At 46.7% G+C, this 19,206-nt stretch overlaps 1 protein-coding gene across 2 annotated transcripts in view; it reads left to right on the top strand.

The window, feature by feature from the left end:
- The window catches only part of kcnn1b (potassium intermediate/small conductance calcium-activated channel, subfamily N, member 1b), a 58,144-nt gene extending 45,468 nt beyond the window's left edge, over window positions 1–12,676 (top strand). For both annotated transcript variants that reach the window (XM_066643804.1, XM_066643805.1), the window contains exons 8-9: window positions 6,520–6,589; window positions 9,494–12,676. In XM_066643804.1, coding sequence (XP_066499901.1) covers window positions 6,520–6,589; window positions 9,494–9,793 — 370 coding nt within the window. In that variant the 3' untranslated portion in view covers window positions 9,794–12,676. The remainder of the gene's footprint in view (window positions 1–6,519; window positions 6,590–9,493) is intronic.
- Window positions 12,677–19,206: the final 6,530 nt, after the last annotated feature.

Genomic DNA, 19,206 nt, shown 5'->3' with positions numbered 1-19,206 from the left:
GAAAAAGATCATTTCAATGCATTCCAATGGGAGCGTACCCACCCTCCAAACAAATGCTTATAGCTCTGAAAGATTTCCCCACATCACTTAACCGCATATACTGTTGCGACAAGGAGAGGCTGGGGATCAATTTGGTATAAAACAATCTGCAGATTGAGTGTGAATTGAGCGTGCTACGATGAGTTAAAAACAGGAGAAAATTTAGAAACCGCACTCTGAGCCGCTCTAAAAATACATTCAACTGTATGGGAGCCGAAACCCTCCCTAGTGCCGAACAAATATTCCTAACTCAAAAACCGTATTTTCAAAAAAAATCAAATTTACAGGTTTTAGAAAGGAGAAGTTTCTCTACCATTTAAAATTTAAATAAAATTTCTAGGTGTAAGTATAAGGAAGTTATGGTGAGTAGTTTGGCTGAAAAGTGAAAAAACGGTTATCGGGCAGAGAAGCTAGAGTGCAGTGACATCACCCACTCTAACTGCCACCCATTGAAATGAATGGAGGGATATTGAAGGAGGGATAGAAAGGGAAGGATGAGTGCAAGAGGTCCAAAAACGAATGTGACGGGTCCCGGTGCGGCCGGGTCCGACTGTCTGAAATCTCGTGTCCGTAGCTTGGAAATTGACAGAGTTAGAGCACTTTGAAAATTAATTCCATAGAAATGACTGGGGAAAAACGGAGCAAAAAATGAGTGTAGCGGGCGAACGAGTGCGGGTATCGGAAAGCTGTATACAAGCCCACATCGTCGCTATAAGACGCACGATTTCCAGGTGGAACGGAGTTGATAGCTCGAAAACTGCGGGACGAGTTAAGCGGACAAAGAAACGCGGAATAATAAGAATACTGAAAAATGGAAGAACAATATATTATATATAACATAATAAGTATATATTATGTTATATAACACAATATAATATAACATAATAAGTCCTGATGCTACAAATTTATTTTGTCACAGTAATATGCCGTGTAATAAATTACTAACAGACACCTAACACTAACAAATGAGATATCAGCTGACAGAATATGTTTTAAAGTCTGTACATTCAGAAATATTAAAAAAAAACAGGCGCTTGGTCAAAACATGGCCAGTTTCAAGATAATATGTATATAAAATATATATATTTGAGAAGTCAAGGGTCTTTAGAATATGGCTATGTCACATAATTACTGTTTAAATGCAACTGAAATATGCACGGGCAAAAAAATAAAAATAAAAAACAAATACAGAATAGCTAAGTCCTATTTAGATAGGGTCCTTAGGGTTAAACATATTACATTAGCATTTGATATTCTGCAGATGCTCTGTGAAAACACACAGTTTTGTAGCTGATTGATCTTCACACCCACACACACCTGTAATGAACAGTACGGCAGGACAGTACCTCACACACACTCGGTACCTGGGGTAAACTGGGAGTGTGAACACTGGCCACTGGCCAGTCCCGTGGCTCCAGATCTGCAGCCTGTGTCTGTGGTTCCTCTTTTAAACGCTGACAGAGCAGAACAGAGGGACTTAATTACAATTCTCCTAATATTCCTTAGGACAGAAAGGACAGAATAGGGTTTAGTTTGTCTCCTGAACACGGTTTGTGACATTACTGAGTTTTTCCCTGACGTCAGCTGACGGTCGAAATATGTTTGAATTTGGAAGTATTATGACATCTTTTTCCCGATGTCTATGTGACGTCCACACGGTAGTTGTTTACTGAGTTCATTTCACGTCATTTTGACTTATTTGTCTTATTTATGTGTTTTAATAATGTTTCTTTAAAACCATACTTTGGTCATAATTTGTGTTGTATTTAATGTTTCACACCAGAAGTTTAAAGCACAGTGAGGTCATGAGGCAGATCAGATTTGTGGTGTGGAGAATGTTAACAGGTGTTTATACATCACGTGAGTGGTTTTATTGTTATGGTTAATCTTTTAATAACTTACTAAATAAATAAACGCTCCCTCTGTTTTTCACACACACACACACACATACATAACGTCACACAGAACATTCATCATCGATTAAGCTATTATTAGTGATGTCCACTCCACCAGCCGCTCCGGTCTCTCATCAGATTTATTAGTGATGTAAACCTCCTAAGTTATAAACAACATTAAAGGTCTTTAAAGAAGGGCTCTGCAATTTCATCCAGTGCAAAGAAATATTCTTTTTTTTGGGGGGTGGTCAAATGACCATCACTGTCTGCTTTTAGTTCAAAGCAGAAAAAATGAAGTTGATGGTAATTCATTTTGGAATTAAATTTAAATAAACACTGCAGTACACACTTAAATGCTCAAATAGCTTTTGTTTTTATGGACTGCTTACTAGAAAATGTCAGGCCTTCATGTGATTGCAGTCACTATAGCAGCCCCGGAGGCAAATATTACATGCGGATGTTTTAATGTTTTGGCAAAAGGCAGCTAGTGTGTAGAACCCAAATCTGGACACAGGTTAAGAGTGCAGTTTTATGTAAAAAGTGTCTTTGTGTAACGTATAATTGTAACTGTTATTGTCATTGTACAGTGACTGTGTGTCAAATTAAAATCACATTCTCATTTTCTTCAACAGAAAAGAACCTAAAAAAGCAGTGTTACTGCGCTCCGTTCCCGACTCTAACACTGACTCCATCTGTAAATGATTTAAACCCACACTCACACGGACCTTTGGTCACAGTATTATCCCCAAGAACAGAACAAACCCATCACAGTCTTCTGCAGCCTTTTCCTGATGGAGCTCAGAACCAACGCAGCGCTCAATAAACTCTTCACTTTTCACACGGCTTCAGTTTTAGGTTCTTTTCTGTTGAAGAAAATGAGACTGTGATTTTAATACGACACACAGTCACTGTACAATGACAATGTTTGCGATCTTGAAAAAATTATTTGTATTATCTGCGCTCCAAATCTAAAGCGATGACGTTGGTGCAGTTATCACACACTCCTCCAGTTTGAGTAAAGATGCCTTGCCTTTAGATTAAACATTTGTATTTATTTTAATGTATTAATTTATTTGTATTAGTGGACTGTGGTGGACGTTATCCGAGTGTAAACACACCGGCTCTGTCAAACCCTCCTCCTTCATCACACACCACATTTTAACAAAGGAGAGAACATAAGGATCTTCCAGGAGCTGGTTGTTTTTAGGGAGGAGCTGTGGATCTGAGCCTGTAGTTATGAGAAAATGAGATTTAAAAAGCTCTTAATCTGAGCAGAAAGAGGTGATCGTCCAGTGCCTAGTGTCAGAGGATAATAAATACTTCACTGTGTTAAATGAAGTGTGCTGTAGATTTAATAAATCCATACGATCAGAAGAAACATCTGGAAACACACAGTACTTCACTCCCTCAGGTTTATTCTAATTATATATTTAATATTATTATATATATAATTGAATACAAACACCACATTATAGAGAAGACCATTATTTTAAATAATAATAATAATATTGATAATAATTGAAGTGTCTAAGATATTGCACAGTGCTGTATTTGGGGTTTTTAGTGAATATACTTCACTCTGTGAGTGTTGTATTTAACGCACTGTGTTTCAGAGCAGGTTTGTACCGCTGCTCGAGTCATTCCCGAGATGTTTTTATCTAAAGCGCCAGTCTTAATGTCTTTAAGAGGTTTTAATGAGTTTACACCACACACACCCCCTCGCCCCTCTTTTCTCCTGCAGAACTTTCCGGTGTTTGTTCTGAATTTCCTCCAGAGGAAAATCACACTCCGTCTCTCCGTCCCTCGAGGACCATGTTGATTTCTGTCCTCAATAGCTTCATTGAAACAAAGCTAATGCTAGTGCTTTCCCCAGGCTGTCCGTGACCACACCCCTCCGTTCGGGTCCATTCAGGCTTTATCAGCTTATCTGTTTTCATGATAACAGCAGAGTCCCATTAGCTGTTAGCTGATAGCAGGCGTTCCCTCTGTAAACAGAGTGGCGCTAACAAACTCTGGACTCGCCTCGACTTTCCAAAAACATCTAGGGCTCATTAACCTTTAGAGGCTGATTGACATCTGAATCAGAATCATGTCTCCACATCCGCACGGCATTGTGGGGCGGTGCCGGTTTTAAAGGTCCAAACATGCATTGTCTGAGCATCGTTCGTTAGCATAACGACCGCTATCTGAGGTCACCGTGAAAGATTTCATTTAATATTTCAGACAGAAGTCTACACTTGATTAGCTCATACGCATTTACCTCCAGATCAGTGGTGGATGCTGGTCTTTCAAGGAGGGGAAGCTCAATTTCGGCCTACATCATAAAATGTGTGGGTTTATTTATATGTAAATTCTACCCTCCGTTCCTTTTCAAGAAAATGATCTGTGACCCTGTCGTACCAACAACGCGTCTTTTCCAGGGACTTGACTAGTGTCCTCTCAATGGCCAGCAGAGCTAGGCTGCTTAAACGGCCTTGGCCCATGTGACGTGTGTCCGCCTGTGCTCCCACGGATCTCTACACCAAAGGATCGCTGATTCGCTCATTTCGCTGTCAATCAAAAAGGGTTTCAGCCTCAGACAGATCATCCAATCATCATGCAGAAGCTGAGCGTCCGGGCCAGCCGAGGCCAGCCCACTGCCCCATAGACCCCCAGAGACGCTGAGCGTCAGATGGGCAGGACAAAGCCCAGCATTTATCCAATGACTCGTCTCGTTTCGCTGCACTTCTCTGCTTCGCTATTGAACTCTGTGAACGCTCAGCGTCTACACTGTTTAAAGCACCGTGAAGCTGCGGGAAAGCCGCGTCTTTACCAGCGATAAGAAGCTGATTCTGAACAAAAGTTGAGCGCGTTGTAGTGCATATTTATTCAATGACATGTACACACAACAGTATATATTTGATCACTTATTTTTTTGACATTTTAGGGGAAGCTGAGGTTCCCTTGCTGTCTTAGAGCAATCGCCACTGCTCCAGACCCTCTCTCCTTCAGTGTTTCTCTGAGAGCAGGGAGACATCGGTTGGTGACTGAGGGCAAAGCTGGAGGTCCACTGGCGTTTTCAGGGCACACCATCGGTTCTTAAAAAGACGCTGCATTTGAGTGGTGTCGGTTTTATTGAAAAAAAAACAAGTTTCCCAGCAGGGGGCGCCACATAAACACCCCTCGGAAGCTGAAGTCGGACACATCAAAATTTTCAGCGCAGCACTGACTGCCCGAGTTGTGACGTAAACATGGCACCACAGTTCATCAGCAGGAAAACATCAATAATGTAGAGTTTGTACTACTGCAGACCTTTTCAAGCCTGTGGATATATGTTTGTAACAAACACCAGCCGTGAACCTTCACGCAGACCCTTCAGATAATTACACCCCCAACAGCACTCTCTCACCTCTCCTGACCATAAAGGAGTGATTCGGGTGGTGGATCACACTGACGTGGAGGTGGTGTGTTAGTGCGAGTGAATCAGACACAGCAGTAATATGTGACACGTCACACCACACCTGCTCTGTGGGGGTCCTGAGTGCTGAGAAACAGGGGGGAGGGGGCTAATGAAGTATGCAGAGCAACAGATGGAGAACAGTGTGAAAGAGTGTGTAGAGCTACATAGTTCTCCTGTGTGGAGAGTGGAACTGAGAGGACAGAGGGTGGAAAATATCAGAGTGTTTTGGGGAAGACATATTTACAGAGAATTCGGGTGAATACTGACCTCTAGTGTTTTCTCTGCTGAAATGGCCACTGGTCTAAACTTGTACTCATTTATGTGATCTGGTCTAAACTGGTTTATGCTGGTTTTTGCCATGCTAATGTGCTAAAGTTAATAAAAGTAAAGATAGCTGCTGGCCTCAGCTCATAAAACTACCAACTATTCCTTTAATACCTTTTTATTCCTTTCTCTCTCTCTCTCTCTCTCTCTCTCTCTCTCTCTCTCTCTCTCTCTCTCTCTCTCTCTCTCTCTCTCTCTCCTGCCCTCCATCACTCTCTCGCTTTCTCTCTCTCTTACTCTCTCTCTTGCACTCTCACTTTCTCTGTCTCTTTTTCTCTTGCCCTCTCTCTCTCTCTCTCTCTCTCTCTCTCTCTCGCCCTTTATCATTCTCTCTCTCTCTCTCTCTCTCTCTCTCTCTCTCTCTCTCTCTCTCGCTCTGAGAGAGACCGTGTGCAGACAGGGGGCGCTGTGGGACATCTGAATGCTCAGCATTTGTTTATGGTTTGGCCGGTTGTTCTGTGGCTGAATGAGTTTTGCATGTCCGGTTATTTCCGGTTCTTCGGTTCTTTAACCAGAGAACGTTCTGCATGTGTCTGCACATCGTTTCAGTGGAGAACGTTCCTCACGTCTCACTCTTTCTTTGTGTTTTCCTCCCCAACATTTTCATTTTATTTTATCTTTTCACCTCTCCCTCCCTCCCCCCTCTCTCTTTCTCTCTCTGCTATAACCCTTCTATCTTTTATTCTGTTTATTTTGAGTTATTAAACTCTTACCTATGTTTTTCTCCAACCCCACCTATCTATCTATCTGTCTATCTGTCTGTCTATCTGTCTATCTATCTATCTATCTATCTATCTATTCTGTGTTCTTTCCTTTCATCAGATTGCGAAGTGTGAAGATGGAGCAGAGGAAGTTGAATGATCAGGCGAACACACTCGTCGATTTAGCCAAGGTGAGTGTGTTATTGATCTGTGTCACTGTTCACACAGCAGAGGAGTATAGACTATAAAATCAACGCAGCAAGTTATTTGGGGGACTTTTATTTTGAAAATAGCCTGCTGCATCAAAATACTTCTAAAGAACTCCACTCCATCCCTGGGCCCGACCCTACAGCTCTCTACAGGCCCCTTAATGTACAGCCGCCTACTCTACAGCCCCCGACCCTACAGCCTTTTACAGCCCCCGACCCTACAGCCCCCTACTGTACAGCCCTTTACAGCCCCCAACCCTATAGCCCTCTACAGCCCCCAACCCTACTGTACAGCTCCCTACCCTACAGCCCTTTACAGCTCCCAACCCTACAGCCCCCTACTGTACAGCTCCCTACCCTACAGCCCCCTACTGTACAGCTCCCTACCCTACAGCCCCCTACTGTACAACTCCCTACCCTACAGCCTTTTACAGCCCCCAACCCTACAGCCCTCTACAGCCCCCAACCCTACAGCCCTTTACAGCCCCCGACCCTACAGCCCTTTACAGCCCCCTACCCTACAGCCCCCTACTGTACAGCTCCCTACCCTACAGCCCTTTACAGCCCCCGACCCTATAGCCCTCTACTGTACAGCTCCCTACCCTACAGCCCTTTACAGCCCACGACCTTACAGCCCCCTACCCTACAGCCCTTTACAGCCCCCGACCCTATAGCCCCCTACTGTACAGCTCCCTACCCTACAGCCCTTTACAGCCCACGACCTTACAGCCCCCTACCTTACAGCTCCCTACCCTACAGCACTTTACAGCCCCCGACCCTACAGCCCCCTACTGTACAGCCCACGACCCTACAGCCCTTTACAGCCCCCGACCCTACAGCCCCCTACCCTACAGCACTTTACAGCCCCCGACCCTACAGCCCCCTACCCTACAGCCCTTTACAGCCCCCGACCCTATAGCCCCCTACTGTACAGCTCCCTACCCTACAGCCCTTTACAGCCCACGACCTTACAGCCCCCTACCCTACAGCTCCCTACCCTACAGCACTTTACAGCCCCCGACCCTATAGCCCCCTACTGTACAGCTCCCTACCCTACAGCCCTTTACAGCCCACGACCTTACAGCCCCCTACCCTACAGCTCCCTACCCTACAGCCCTTTACAGCCCCCGACCCTACAGCCCCCTACTCTACAGCCCCCTACTCTACAGCCCCCTACTGTACAGCCCCCGACCCTACAGCCTTTTACAGCCCCCGACCCTACAGCCCCCTACTGTACAGCCCTTTACAGCCCCCAACCCTATAGCCCTCTACAGCCCCCAACCCTACTGTACAGCTCCCTACCCTACAGCCCTTTACAGCTCCCAACCCTACAGCCCCCTACTGTACAGCTCCCTACCCTACAGCCCCCTACTGTACAGCTCCCTACCCTACAGCCCCCTACTGTACAACTCCCTACCCTACAGCCCTTTACAGCCCCCAACCCTACAGCCCTCTACAGCCCCCAACCCTACAGCCCTTTACAGCCCCCGACCCTACAGCCCTTTACAGCCCCCTACCCTACAGCCCCCTACTGTACAGCTCCCTACCCTACAGCCCTTTACAGCCCCCGACCCTATAGCCCCCTACTGTACAGCTCCCTACCCTACAGCCCTTTACAGCCCACGACCTTACAGCCCCCTACCCTACAGCCGTTTACAGCCCCCGACCCTATAGCCCCCTACTGTACAGCTCCCTACCCTACAGCCCTTTACAGCCCACGACCTTACAGCCCCCTACCCTACAGCTCCCTACCCTACAGCACTTTACAGCCCCCGACCCTACAGCCCCCTACTGTACAGCCCACGACCCTACAGCCCTTTACAGCCCCCGACCCTACAGCCCCCTACCCTACAGCTCCCTACCCTACAGCACTTTACAGCCCCCGACCCTACAGCCCCCTACCCTACAGCTCCCTACCCTACAGCCCTTTACAGCCCCCGACCCTATAGCCCCCTACTGTACAGCTCCCTACCCTACAGCCCTTTACAGCCCACGACCTTACAGCCCCCTACCCTACAGCTCCCTACCCTACAGCACTTTACATCCCCCGACCCTATAGCCCCCTACTGTACAGCTCCCTACCCTACAGCCCTTTACAGCCCACGACCTTACAGCCCCCTACCCTACAGCTCCCTACCCTACAGCCCTTTACAGCCCCCGACCCTATAGCCCCCTACTCTACAGCCCCCTACTGTACAGCCCACGACCCTACAGCCTTTTACAGCCCCCGACCCTACAGCCCTCTACTGTACAGCTCCCTACTGTACAGCTCCCTACCCTACAGCCCTCTACAGCCCCCTACTGTACAACTCCCTACCCTACAGCCCTTTACAACCCCCAACCCTACAGCCCTCTACAGCCCCCAACTGTACAGCCCCCGACCCTACAGCCCCCCACTGTACAGCCCCTGACCCTACAGCCCTCTACAGCCCCCAACCCTACAGCCCTCTACAGCCCCCAACTGTACAGCCCCCAACCCTACAGCCCTCTACAGCCCCTGACCCTATAGCCCTCTACAGCCCCCTACTGTACAGCCCCCGACCCTACAGTCCCATACTGTACAGCCCTCGACCCTACAGCCCCCTACTCTACAGCCCCCTACTGTACAGCCCTTGACCCTACAGCCCCCTACTGTACAGCCCTTGACCCTACAGCCCCCGACCCTACAGCCCTCTACAGCCCCCTACTGTACAGCCCTGACCCTGTAATTAAATCAAATTAAAATTCAGATATCTTTTAAACGTATTTCCAGTTCAGTGTAGGGTTTAAATGATTTGCATGTCACTGCACTGTTTTTATTCAGGGTCCCAGCTTTTCTGGAAATGGGGTCATTGTGTGTGATGTAAGTGTTTAACCGCTGTTCCTCTGCCTCTTCTCCCTGCTCAGACTCAGAATGTGATGTACGACCTGGTGTCGGAGCTGCAGGAGCGCAGTGAGGAGCTGGACAAGAGGATCGGTCAGCTGGAGGAGAAACTGGACTCCATCACCTCCAGCCTGCAGGCTCTCCCGGGCCTGCTGAGCCAAGCCATTCTGCAGCAGCAGCACCACCTGCTGGACGGGCTGATCCAGCACAGCCTGGGGGTGACGCGGCCGTCCTCGCAGGCGTCCGAACGCTCCTGGACCTCGTCCGTCCGCCGCCGCAGATCCCCGTCCACCGCACCTCACACTTCCTCCGACAGCGGATAAACACACCACGGTCACGGGGCAGAGGTTCCTGGACACCCCACAAACGTCCTGCTCTGGGTCACGCTTACCTCTTACTCCTGTAGTATCCCAGCCTTACACACACTCACAGAGTCCTGTGCAAACTGAATCCATACATAAAGCTTTAAAAGAGAAAGGAACTGATTCCTAATAAGGGAATATCCACAAGAGCATGCTCAAAAATACACCAATCAGCCATAACGAGTGGATCAGACACAGCAGTGCTGCTGGAGTTTTTAAACCCTGTGTCCACTCTCTGTCCACTCTGTGAGACACTCCTCCCTCGGTGGTCCACCTTGTAGATGTAGAGTCAGAGACAGTAGCTCATCTGTCACTGCACAGTGTGTGTCGCTCGTCCTCTAGTCCTTCATCAGTGACACAGGACGCTGTCGGCTGGATGTTTTTGCAGCACTGCTGTGTCTGATCCACTCTACACCAGCACAACACACACTAACACACCACCACCACGTCAGTGTCACTGCAGCGCTGAGAATGATCCACCACCACATCACACCTGCTCTGTGGGGTTCCTGAGCGCTGAAGAACATGGGGTGAGACAGTGGAGCTGAGAGAGGGGACAGTAAGGGGACAGTGGAGCTGAGAGAGGGGACAGTGAGGAGACAGTGGAGCTGAGAGAGGGGACAGGGCGGTAAAAAGGAGGAGGTGGTTGTAATGTTATGGCTGATGGGTGTGTTTATGTTGGTACACACTCCTGTGTGTGAAACTGGGCCCAACGCTGAACGTTCAGAGAGGTTTAACCACGAAGTAAAGGGTGAAGATATAAATGAAGGAGGGGAGCTGCCTCTTTGATGTGTGCAGCTGGTGACGTCCTGCAGAAGTGGACGACGGGAGGGGACAGGGTGCTGTCCACTCAGAGCTGAGGGCATCTAACATAACACCCCTCTCATGTCCCTCTCTTAAACCACACCAGATCTCCTCCAGAGGCTTTGAGGGTGTGTTCAGACGTGTTCCCTCCGTCCGGACCAGAGCCGAACAACCGTCTGCGGCTAACTGTTCCCAGAACTGCCTCTGTGCTTTACTTGTAACTGGAAGCTTCCACTAGGGGGCAGCCCATAGTAAGACAGGTGCAGACTTGGCTCTGACACAGAATTCCTCAAATTATCCCCCATTGTGATGCTGCCGATTGCCCGCACTGCCCCCTACTGTTTACATGTGTATTGCACCACGTTTACGCGTAGCGTATGTGCACAACCAACGCACCAAAAAGATGCAGGTCACGTGAGGCCAATGTGTAGTTAACAGCAAGTACCTATCTATCCTTACAGTAACGAGCTGTACTCTGTTTGTTCAGATTCTCAGAACGGTTACGGATCTGGACGGAACAGAGCAGTACCACTGGAGGCTGTGGGGGGGCAGCATAGAGTGTAGCACATAGTTCAAGCCAAACACATCCTCTGGTAAAATAAGAGAAAAAAATTTCGCTCATGTGAAGCGCTCTCTCCTCTTTTCTGTGTCAGCTCCAGCTTTGTTTTGTCACAGATTTTTGACTTCGCACTGCCCTCTAGTGGATGTACAGCTGAACATCCACAACAATGTAAATGAAAGAGGGAATAAATGAGCTTTAAATCCAACCAAAGCAAGTCTGAACACACCCTGAATCAGAGCCAGATCCTCACTCTGCTCGCAGGTCTTTGGCTTTTGGTCAGTGGGAGGTGTCCGTGTAGAAGAACGTCTCCTTGTTCCGCTCCTGGAAGATCTAACCCTAAACCCAAGCCTCTGGCTCACGGTCGGAGTCCTGCCCGAGGATTCTCATTGGTGTAGCATGGTGTTTCTACCTGAGCTGAGACTTGAACCCCAGGCTGCTGTGTGGAAGGCACTGTGCTACTCCAAAGTTTGAGACACTGGGCAGAAGAATAAAATGTGCCAAACCTTTCACACAGGCCACAAGGAGCATTAAAGGTGCAGTCCATCATTTTACCAATGAAAACAAGTGAATGTTTATTAGCTTTACATTGATTTGTAGTAAGAGCAGGTCTGGAGATGAAGTATTTGTGGATTACAGACTGACTGCACCTTTAAATGAAGATCAGAGGAGGTCTTAATCAGAGCTCAGTGTAAACTCCACCCAGGAGCTTGTTATTTTTAAATGAACCTTTAGCAAAAGCAGCGTGAACTGGAGCAGGACGAAACGAGGGGAGCGTCCACCAACTTCTGCTCACGACCGTGCACTCCACTCACTCACTTCCACTCACACACGCTCACACACTCCTCCGCCATCCCCGACTAACACTGCTAAAAAAACAACAGACCCAAAAGACTTTTAGTACTAAAACTAAACCTGAACTTCAGATAAAGACTCGGACACGCAGCGGAAAAACTGAAAAACCACAAAAACAAAACGTAATGAGTTAACAGTTCATGGTAGACATATGGTTTACGTTTAGCCATTGTATGGCTGTTTAAAGTTAGCTTTTTTGTAAAGCCCTTGTATAGTTAAGGACTGGATCCAGGGAGATGGGGGGACTCTGAAAAACAGTGCCGGAGGAAGAGAGACGACGAGTGGAAGAGAAGAAGAACACGGAAAAACAAACCAACAAACAACTTCCAGACAAAAAAGAAACAAAAACAAAACGGGCTGACACAGGGGCCTTTGGGAGCTCTGACCCCGAGCTGATCTCCACCAAATCAATCAAACGAAAGAGCGACAGAGTGACCACAGATAAGACCCACACCTGATTCTCCAGAGACGAAGCCTGTGTGACGCGGGTGGCGTTCGGGACGCTGCCGACCGGAGAAAGTGCTGCCGCTGGAGCTGTTTGCACCAATTTAATTTAGAATTTTTGCTTTTTTAATTTTTACTTCTGAGGACGACAGAGTTAATAGTTTACACTAAAACACCCCCCCCCCCCCACAAACACCACTCCCTCAACCACACCCCACTCAAACACCACCCCCACAAACACCACTCCCTCAACCACACCCCACTCAAACACCCCCCCCAAACACCACCCCCTCAACCACACACACCCCCACAAACACCACCCCCCCACAAACACCACTCCCTCAACCGCACCCAACTCAAACACCCCCCCTCAACCACACACACCCCCACAAACACCACTCCCTCAACCACACCCCCCCCCACAAACACCACCCCCTCAACCACACCCCCCCCCCACAAACACCACTCCCTCAACCGCACCCCACTCAAACACCACCCCCGAATACACCCCACCTCAAACACCCCCCCTCAACCACACACCCCCACAAACACCACCCCCTCAACCACACACCCCCGAACACACCCCACCTCAAACACCCCCCTTCAACTCCCCCCCCACAAACACCACTCCCTCAACCCCCCCCCCACAAACACCACTCCCTCAACCACACCCCACTCAAACACCACCCCAAACACACCCCGCCTCAAACACCCCCGCAAACACACACACCTCACCTCAACCACCCCCCCATCTCAAACACCACCACCCCAAACACACACACCTCACCAAACACCACCCCCTCAACCACACCCCCTCAAATACCACCACCCCAAACACACACACACCTCACCTCAAACATACCCCCCCCCAACTCAAACACACACACCTCACCTCGAACATACCCCCAAACTCAAACACCCCCACAAACACACACGCCTTCTTTCCCTCAAACACCACCCCCCCCCCTTTCCCCGGTCACATTTTCCTGAAGCATGTTTTGTGTCAGATTCTGAAAGGAATCACTGTGTGTTTTGATTTGTTTTTGTTTTTCTTTTGTTTGCTGTTGTTTATTCCATAGCTGCTGTGTTTGTCTGAAGACGTTCCTCCTTTGTGTCAATTATTTTCTTGTTTTTCTCTTTTTCTTTTATACACAATGAACGCAAGTGCCCAAACCGGAGTTGTTCTGCATGGGAACGTTGTGGGAGGGGGGACCGTGGCCCGCAGGAGGAGGGAGCGGTGGGAACGGGACGGACGTGATCCTGAACTGATTGTTTATTTGTGGTTGTTTATCGGAGGCCTGGGATGTAAACAGAGACTTTTGCTCGGTGTTAAACCCGTCCTCGCCTTTAATCAGAGCTTCCAAGGGTCCTTCACAGCTGCTGTAGTCCAGGCTTTTTTTGGCCGAGGTGGATTTTTGGACCAGTTTGAGGAAGAATAAACCCCACCCCCTTGCATGTTTCAATGCAAACGAGGACGGAGCTGACCTATGGGAAGGCTTTATGTTGATTTCCTCCTTTTCTCTTCCTTTTTTCATTTTTTACAAAGATTCTTTTTTATTATTTACCTAGACTTTTTATAGCGTGTAGAGGATCTAACTATAATATTACTACAGAGTGGCAGCATAGTTGAATTCATGCATTCCTAGATCAAGACCAAAAAAATAACAACAACAACAACGACAGTGGGAAAGTAAACAGAAGAGAAAGGAGGAGGAGGAGGAGAGGCTCATTCGGATTCTCAATGCCATCATAGATCACACTGACCAATTTAATCGATTAGGTTCCCAGCTCTGTATCTGAGACTAAACCGTCAGATTGTGGTTGTTTTTATGGGTTTCAGAGAAAATAAAATGAGGGGAAAACTAAGGGGAATTAAACTGCCTTTACCGTGTGTCTTCGGCCTTGTTGACCAAACTGTAGCAGATGAACTCGATGCTGGGCTCCAATATAAAGAAATAAATCCACAAATCCAGACCCTGAGTCTTTTTTCCTTCAGTAACAACACTTTAGTGAGAGTCCATTCAGTGAGAGTCATGTCCATATAAGGAGATGTGGGTGTGGCTGGACCTTCCAAATTCATAATGCTACATGCTACAAGCTAAAGGTGATGTTTATTTTAATCTCAAACCCCTGTGTATAAAGCTCTGAGTGTGTGTCCTCTCCATGTGCTGCTCTGCAAACCGCTCTAATGTGTTTACGAAGCCCCAGTGTCTGTAAATGGGTAAAAAAACAAAGTGTCTGGGTCCGGTGCTAGGCTTTCTCTCTCTCTGCTCATGGCAGAGAAACACCATCCGGAGGTTTTTAGACAACGGAGAGACTCCAAACGCTGAAAAGCACCAACCAAGATGAGGATGTTGCTCTATTCCTGCTCCATAGGGGGGTAACACTGACTTTTTTGAGTTTTTTGGTTTCAGTTACATTATTTAAAGAAATACTATGTAGTATTTCTACCTTAAAATGACAGATTCTAAATGATTGTGATGTTCCACTGAGCTGTAAAAGGGAGAACAGAGCCTCTGTGGCTGCTACGCTGGGTTCTCTTCTGGTTACTGCACTAAGCAATGTCTGAATCATGGGGCGGAGGACTCTCATGAGAAATGCGTAACACTTAACGGCACATAGCTCACAGGTGGATGGTTACCTCACTACAAGAAGAAACTAGCTTGTTATTCCTGGTACGGACTTTATACGACAGAGAGAGCAAGGAGGATAGAGAGAGAGAGTGTGTGAATTTACTGGACTGAATTTACACAGTAGAGTGAGCAGAAATGGACCTGAGGACACAGGTTGGAGCAGTCAGTATCTGTTTCCCTGTTTTCATGTGTTGTGGTGTTAGTGATAGTTTTGTTGATGAAAGTGTTATAATCAGTTTGTGAGAGTCACTGAGCAGTGAGCCTGGGTTAGCGACTGCTAACTTTAGCTGGCGTAACTCACTTTTTCGCATCGATTCTGGTAATAAGTGTTTTTCTCCAGGTGCTGTGTGAATTAAATGACTAAAGTTACATTTTCTGTCAGTGGAACCCATGCTTTGTTGAGGACACGGTTATAATCCAGATCTGAGAGTCACTGATAAACGAGGGAGAGGGCTAGCGCCTGCTAAATTTAGCCGAATTAGCAAAGGTTTTAGCATTGGACATCGATTCTGGTAATAAGTGCTTTACTGTCAGTTGCTGTGGTTTAAACAGTTAATACATCTCAATTCTTACATTGTATTCCTTTAAGGTGGAACTGACTCTAAATTCAGGAGAGGGCTAACTGCATGAAAGTAAACTCAGAGCGAAAGTGCTACAAAACTAAACAGCTCAAGTTACACATGAGTTTCTGTGGGAATTCAAACAGTGAATAAACACTTACAAACCATTTAGACTTCAAACACCAATATGATACATTCACTTCTTACTCACACACACTGCTCCGCCTTAAAAGATACAGTCACTTCTTACTCACACACACTGCTCCGCCTTAAAAGATACAGTCGCTTCTTACTCACACACACCGCTCCACATTAAAAGATACAGTCGCTTCTTACTCACACACACCGCTCCACCTTAAAAGATACAGTCGCTTCTTAATCACATGCACCGCTCCACATTAAAAGATACACTCGCTTCTTACTCACGCGCACCGCTCCACCTTAAAATATACAGTCGCTTCTTACTCACACACACCGCTCCACCTTAAAATATACAGTCGCTTCTTACTCACACGCACAGCTTCACCATAAACGATACAGTCGCTTCTTACTCACACGCACTGCTCCACCTTAAACGATACAGTCGCTTCTTACTCACACACACTGCTCCACCTTAAAAGAAACATTCGCTTCTTACTCACACACACCACTCCACATTAAAATATACAGTAGCCTTTTACTCACATGCACCACTCCACCTTAAACGACACAGTCGCTTCTTACTCATGCGCACCAGTCCACATTAAAAGATACAGTCACTTCTTAATCACACGCACCGCTCCACCTTAAAAGATAGTCGCTTCTTACTCACATGCACCACTCCACCTTAAACGATACAGTCGCTTCTTACTCACATGCACCACTCCACGTTAAAAGATACAGTCACTTCTTACACACACCACTCCACTATAAAAGATACAGTCGCTTCTTACTCACACACACCGCTCCACCTTAAAAGATACAGTCACTTCTTACTCACACAAACCACTCCACCTTCAAAGATACGGTCGCTTCTCACTCACACACACCACTCCACATTAAAAGATACAGTCGCTTCTTACTCACACACACCGCTCCACCTTAAAAGATACAGTCGCTTCTTACTCACACACACGGCCCCACCTTAAAAGATACAGACGCTTCTTACTCACACACACCACTCCACCATAAAAGATACAGCCGCTTCTTACTCACTCACACCGCCCCACCTTAAAAGATACGGTCGCTTCTTACTCACACACACCACTCCACCTTAAAAGATACAGCCGCTTCTTACTCACACACACCGCCCCACCTTAAAAGATACGGTCGCTTCTTACTCACACACACCACTCCACCTTAAAAGATACAGTCGCTTCTTACTCACACACACCACCCCACCTTAAAAGATACAGACGCTTCTTACTCACACACACCACTCCACCATAAAAGATACAGCCACTTCTTACTCACACACACCGCCCCACCTTAAAAGATACGGTCGCTTCTTACTCACACACACCGCTCCACCTTAAAGCATACAGTGACTTCTTGCTCACACTGTTCCACCTCCACCAACGGTGTTTTACTGCCACTGCGTTCGGAAAGAAAACAGAGTAAAGGCTAAATGTTTAGAGAATCATCAGTATTTCACTGAAGGAGCAGAAACAAGCTCCTGGAGGAAGATGAAGATGAGGGATGTTGAGGATCCAGTGAAATTATCTTTTAAGGTTCACGAAGAAAGAGTGACGTGTGTGGGTGTGTGTGTGTTTACTGCCTCAGGGTGTAATGTGGATTCCTGAGATGGTTTTACTGAAGGCTCAGTGAAGAATAAAGCACTTTTTAAATTTTTGAGTTTTACATTTTACAAATGTGGTTTTACTATGGAACGTTTTGTATCGCCTTCATTAAAAGTGTTGAGATTAAAAAAAGGTTTTTCAGAGAGAAGCCTGGGCTGACCTTTATTCACGGCACAGGCTCGGAGTCCGGCGAGGGTCTGTCCTTTTAGCTCCACTTTCATTTATTATTAAAGCACACACCCGCTCCTTTCTCTCCGTCAGACCCTCACTCTTCTGCTCAGAAAACTCCTCAATATTTCATTTAAAAATGAAAACACACTTGCTGTAAACAGGCAGCGAGAGCGAATCATTGGTGGATTCATAACTCAGGGGTTAATCACAATCCGTAAAGTTCCTCACAGCTTTTTCAACACTGTGCCTGGTTTTGATGTGAGTTAATGTTTAAAAATAAAGCACTGTTCACTGGAGGTTTTAAAAAAATCAGAAACAAAACAGGGAGAACGTCACAGAGGGAGTTTCCTGTAAGATCTGTGTAAACAGCAGGGCTTCACAAGCAAGTAAACAAACAAATAAACAAACAAACAAATGCGAGGGAAAATCAATATCACATAAATTGCATAGCCCCAGGTTTGTAGACGCCTGCTCCTTCAGGAAGGGGTTGGGGCATCTACAAAGTGCTGGGGTTTACACCTCTCCAGTCCACAGCTGGCATTGAACATGGACACTTTAGACTCATGTGCAGCTGCTTCAGTGTTCCCATTTTATTGGAGACGATACACACTGAGCAGCACACTCAGGAAAGACGGGCCCATACAGGTTTGGACACAGTGAGTTGGAAAGAAGAGCCGTTTTCTGTTGTAATGTCAGATGTTTCCGCCAGGTGCCGCCTTTCTCCGGCTTTTTTTCTTCAGTATATTCAGCATTTTTTAATAATCTACATTTAAATTAACATATAAATAAATATCACACAGTTTTCACGCACAGATCAACTCTATTTAAGCACCACCGTTTCTTAAAGTAGATTTATGATTTATGAATTATAGAATCAGTGTTGTTAGGAAAGCTATATTTTATGTTGGTAAAGGTCGCCCCCTGGAGGACGCTCAGTGTGACGACACTTTTCTGAAGAAGGTTGATTAAAAACTGCGAAAAAGAAGAAATAAAGCCAAAGAATCCTGTTTTATAAAATAATCTAAGTTTAAAATGTTGATAATATTTCTGTAAAGTAAATAAATAACAGCTTTTAAACCTGGGGGCATCATTCATCTGAAAGCATTCATTCATTTATTCATTCATTGTCTGTAACCCTTATCCACTTCAGGGCAGCAGTGGGTCCGGAGCCTACCTGGGCTCAAGGCAGGAACACACCCTGGAGGGGGCGCCAGTCCTTCACAGAACGACACATATTCACTCACTCACTCGCACACTCACACCTACGGACACTTTTGAGTCGCCAATCCACCTACCAACATGTGTTTTTGGAGCGTGGAAGGAAACCAGAACACCCGGAGGAAACCCACGCAGACACAGGGAGAATACACCACACTCCTCACAGACAGTCACCCAGAGGAAACCCACACAGACACAGGGAGAACACACCACACTCCTCACAGACAGTCACCCGGAGGAAACCCACACAGACACAGAGAGAATACACCACACTCCTCACAGACAGTCACCCAGTGGAAACCCACACAGACACAGAGAGAACACACCACACTCCTCACAGACAGTCACCCGG

This window comes from Hoplias malabaricus, chromosome 14 (assembly GCF_029633855.1).
Source record: "Hoplias malabaricus isolate fHopMal1 chromosome 14, fHopMal1.hap1, whole genome shotgun sequence".
Taxonomy (NCBI): Eukaryota; Metazoa; Chordata; class Actinopteri; order Characiformes; family Erythrinidae; genus Hoplias; species Hoplias malabaricus.
This window is presented reverse-complemented; position numbering and strand designations above follow the sequence as displayed.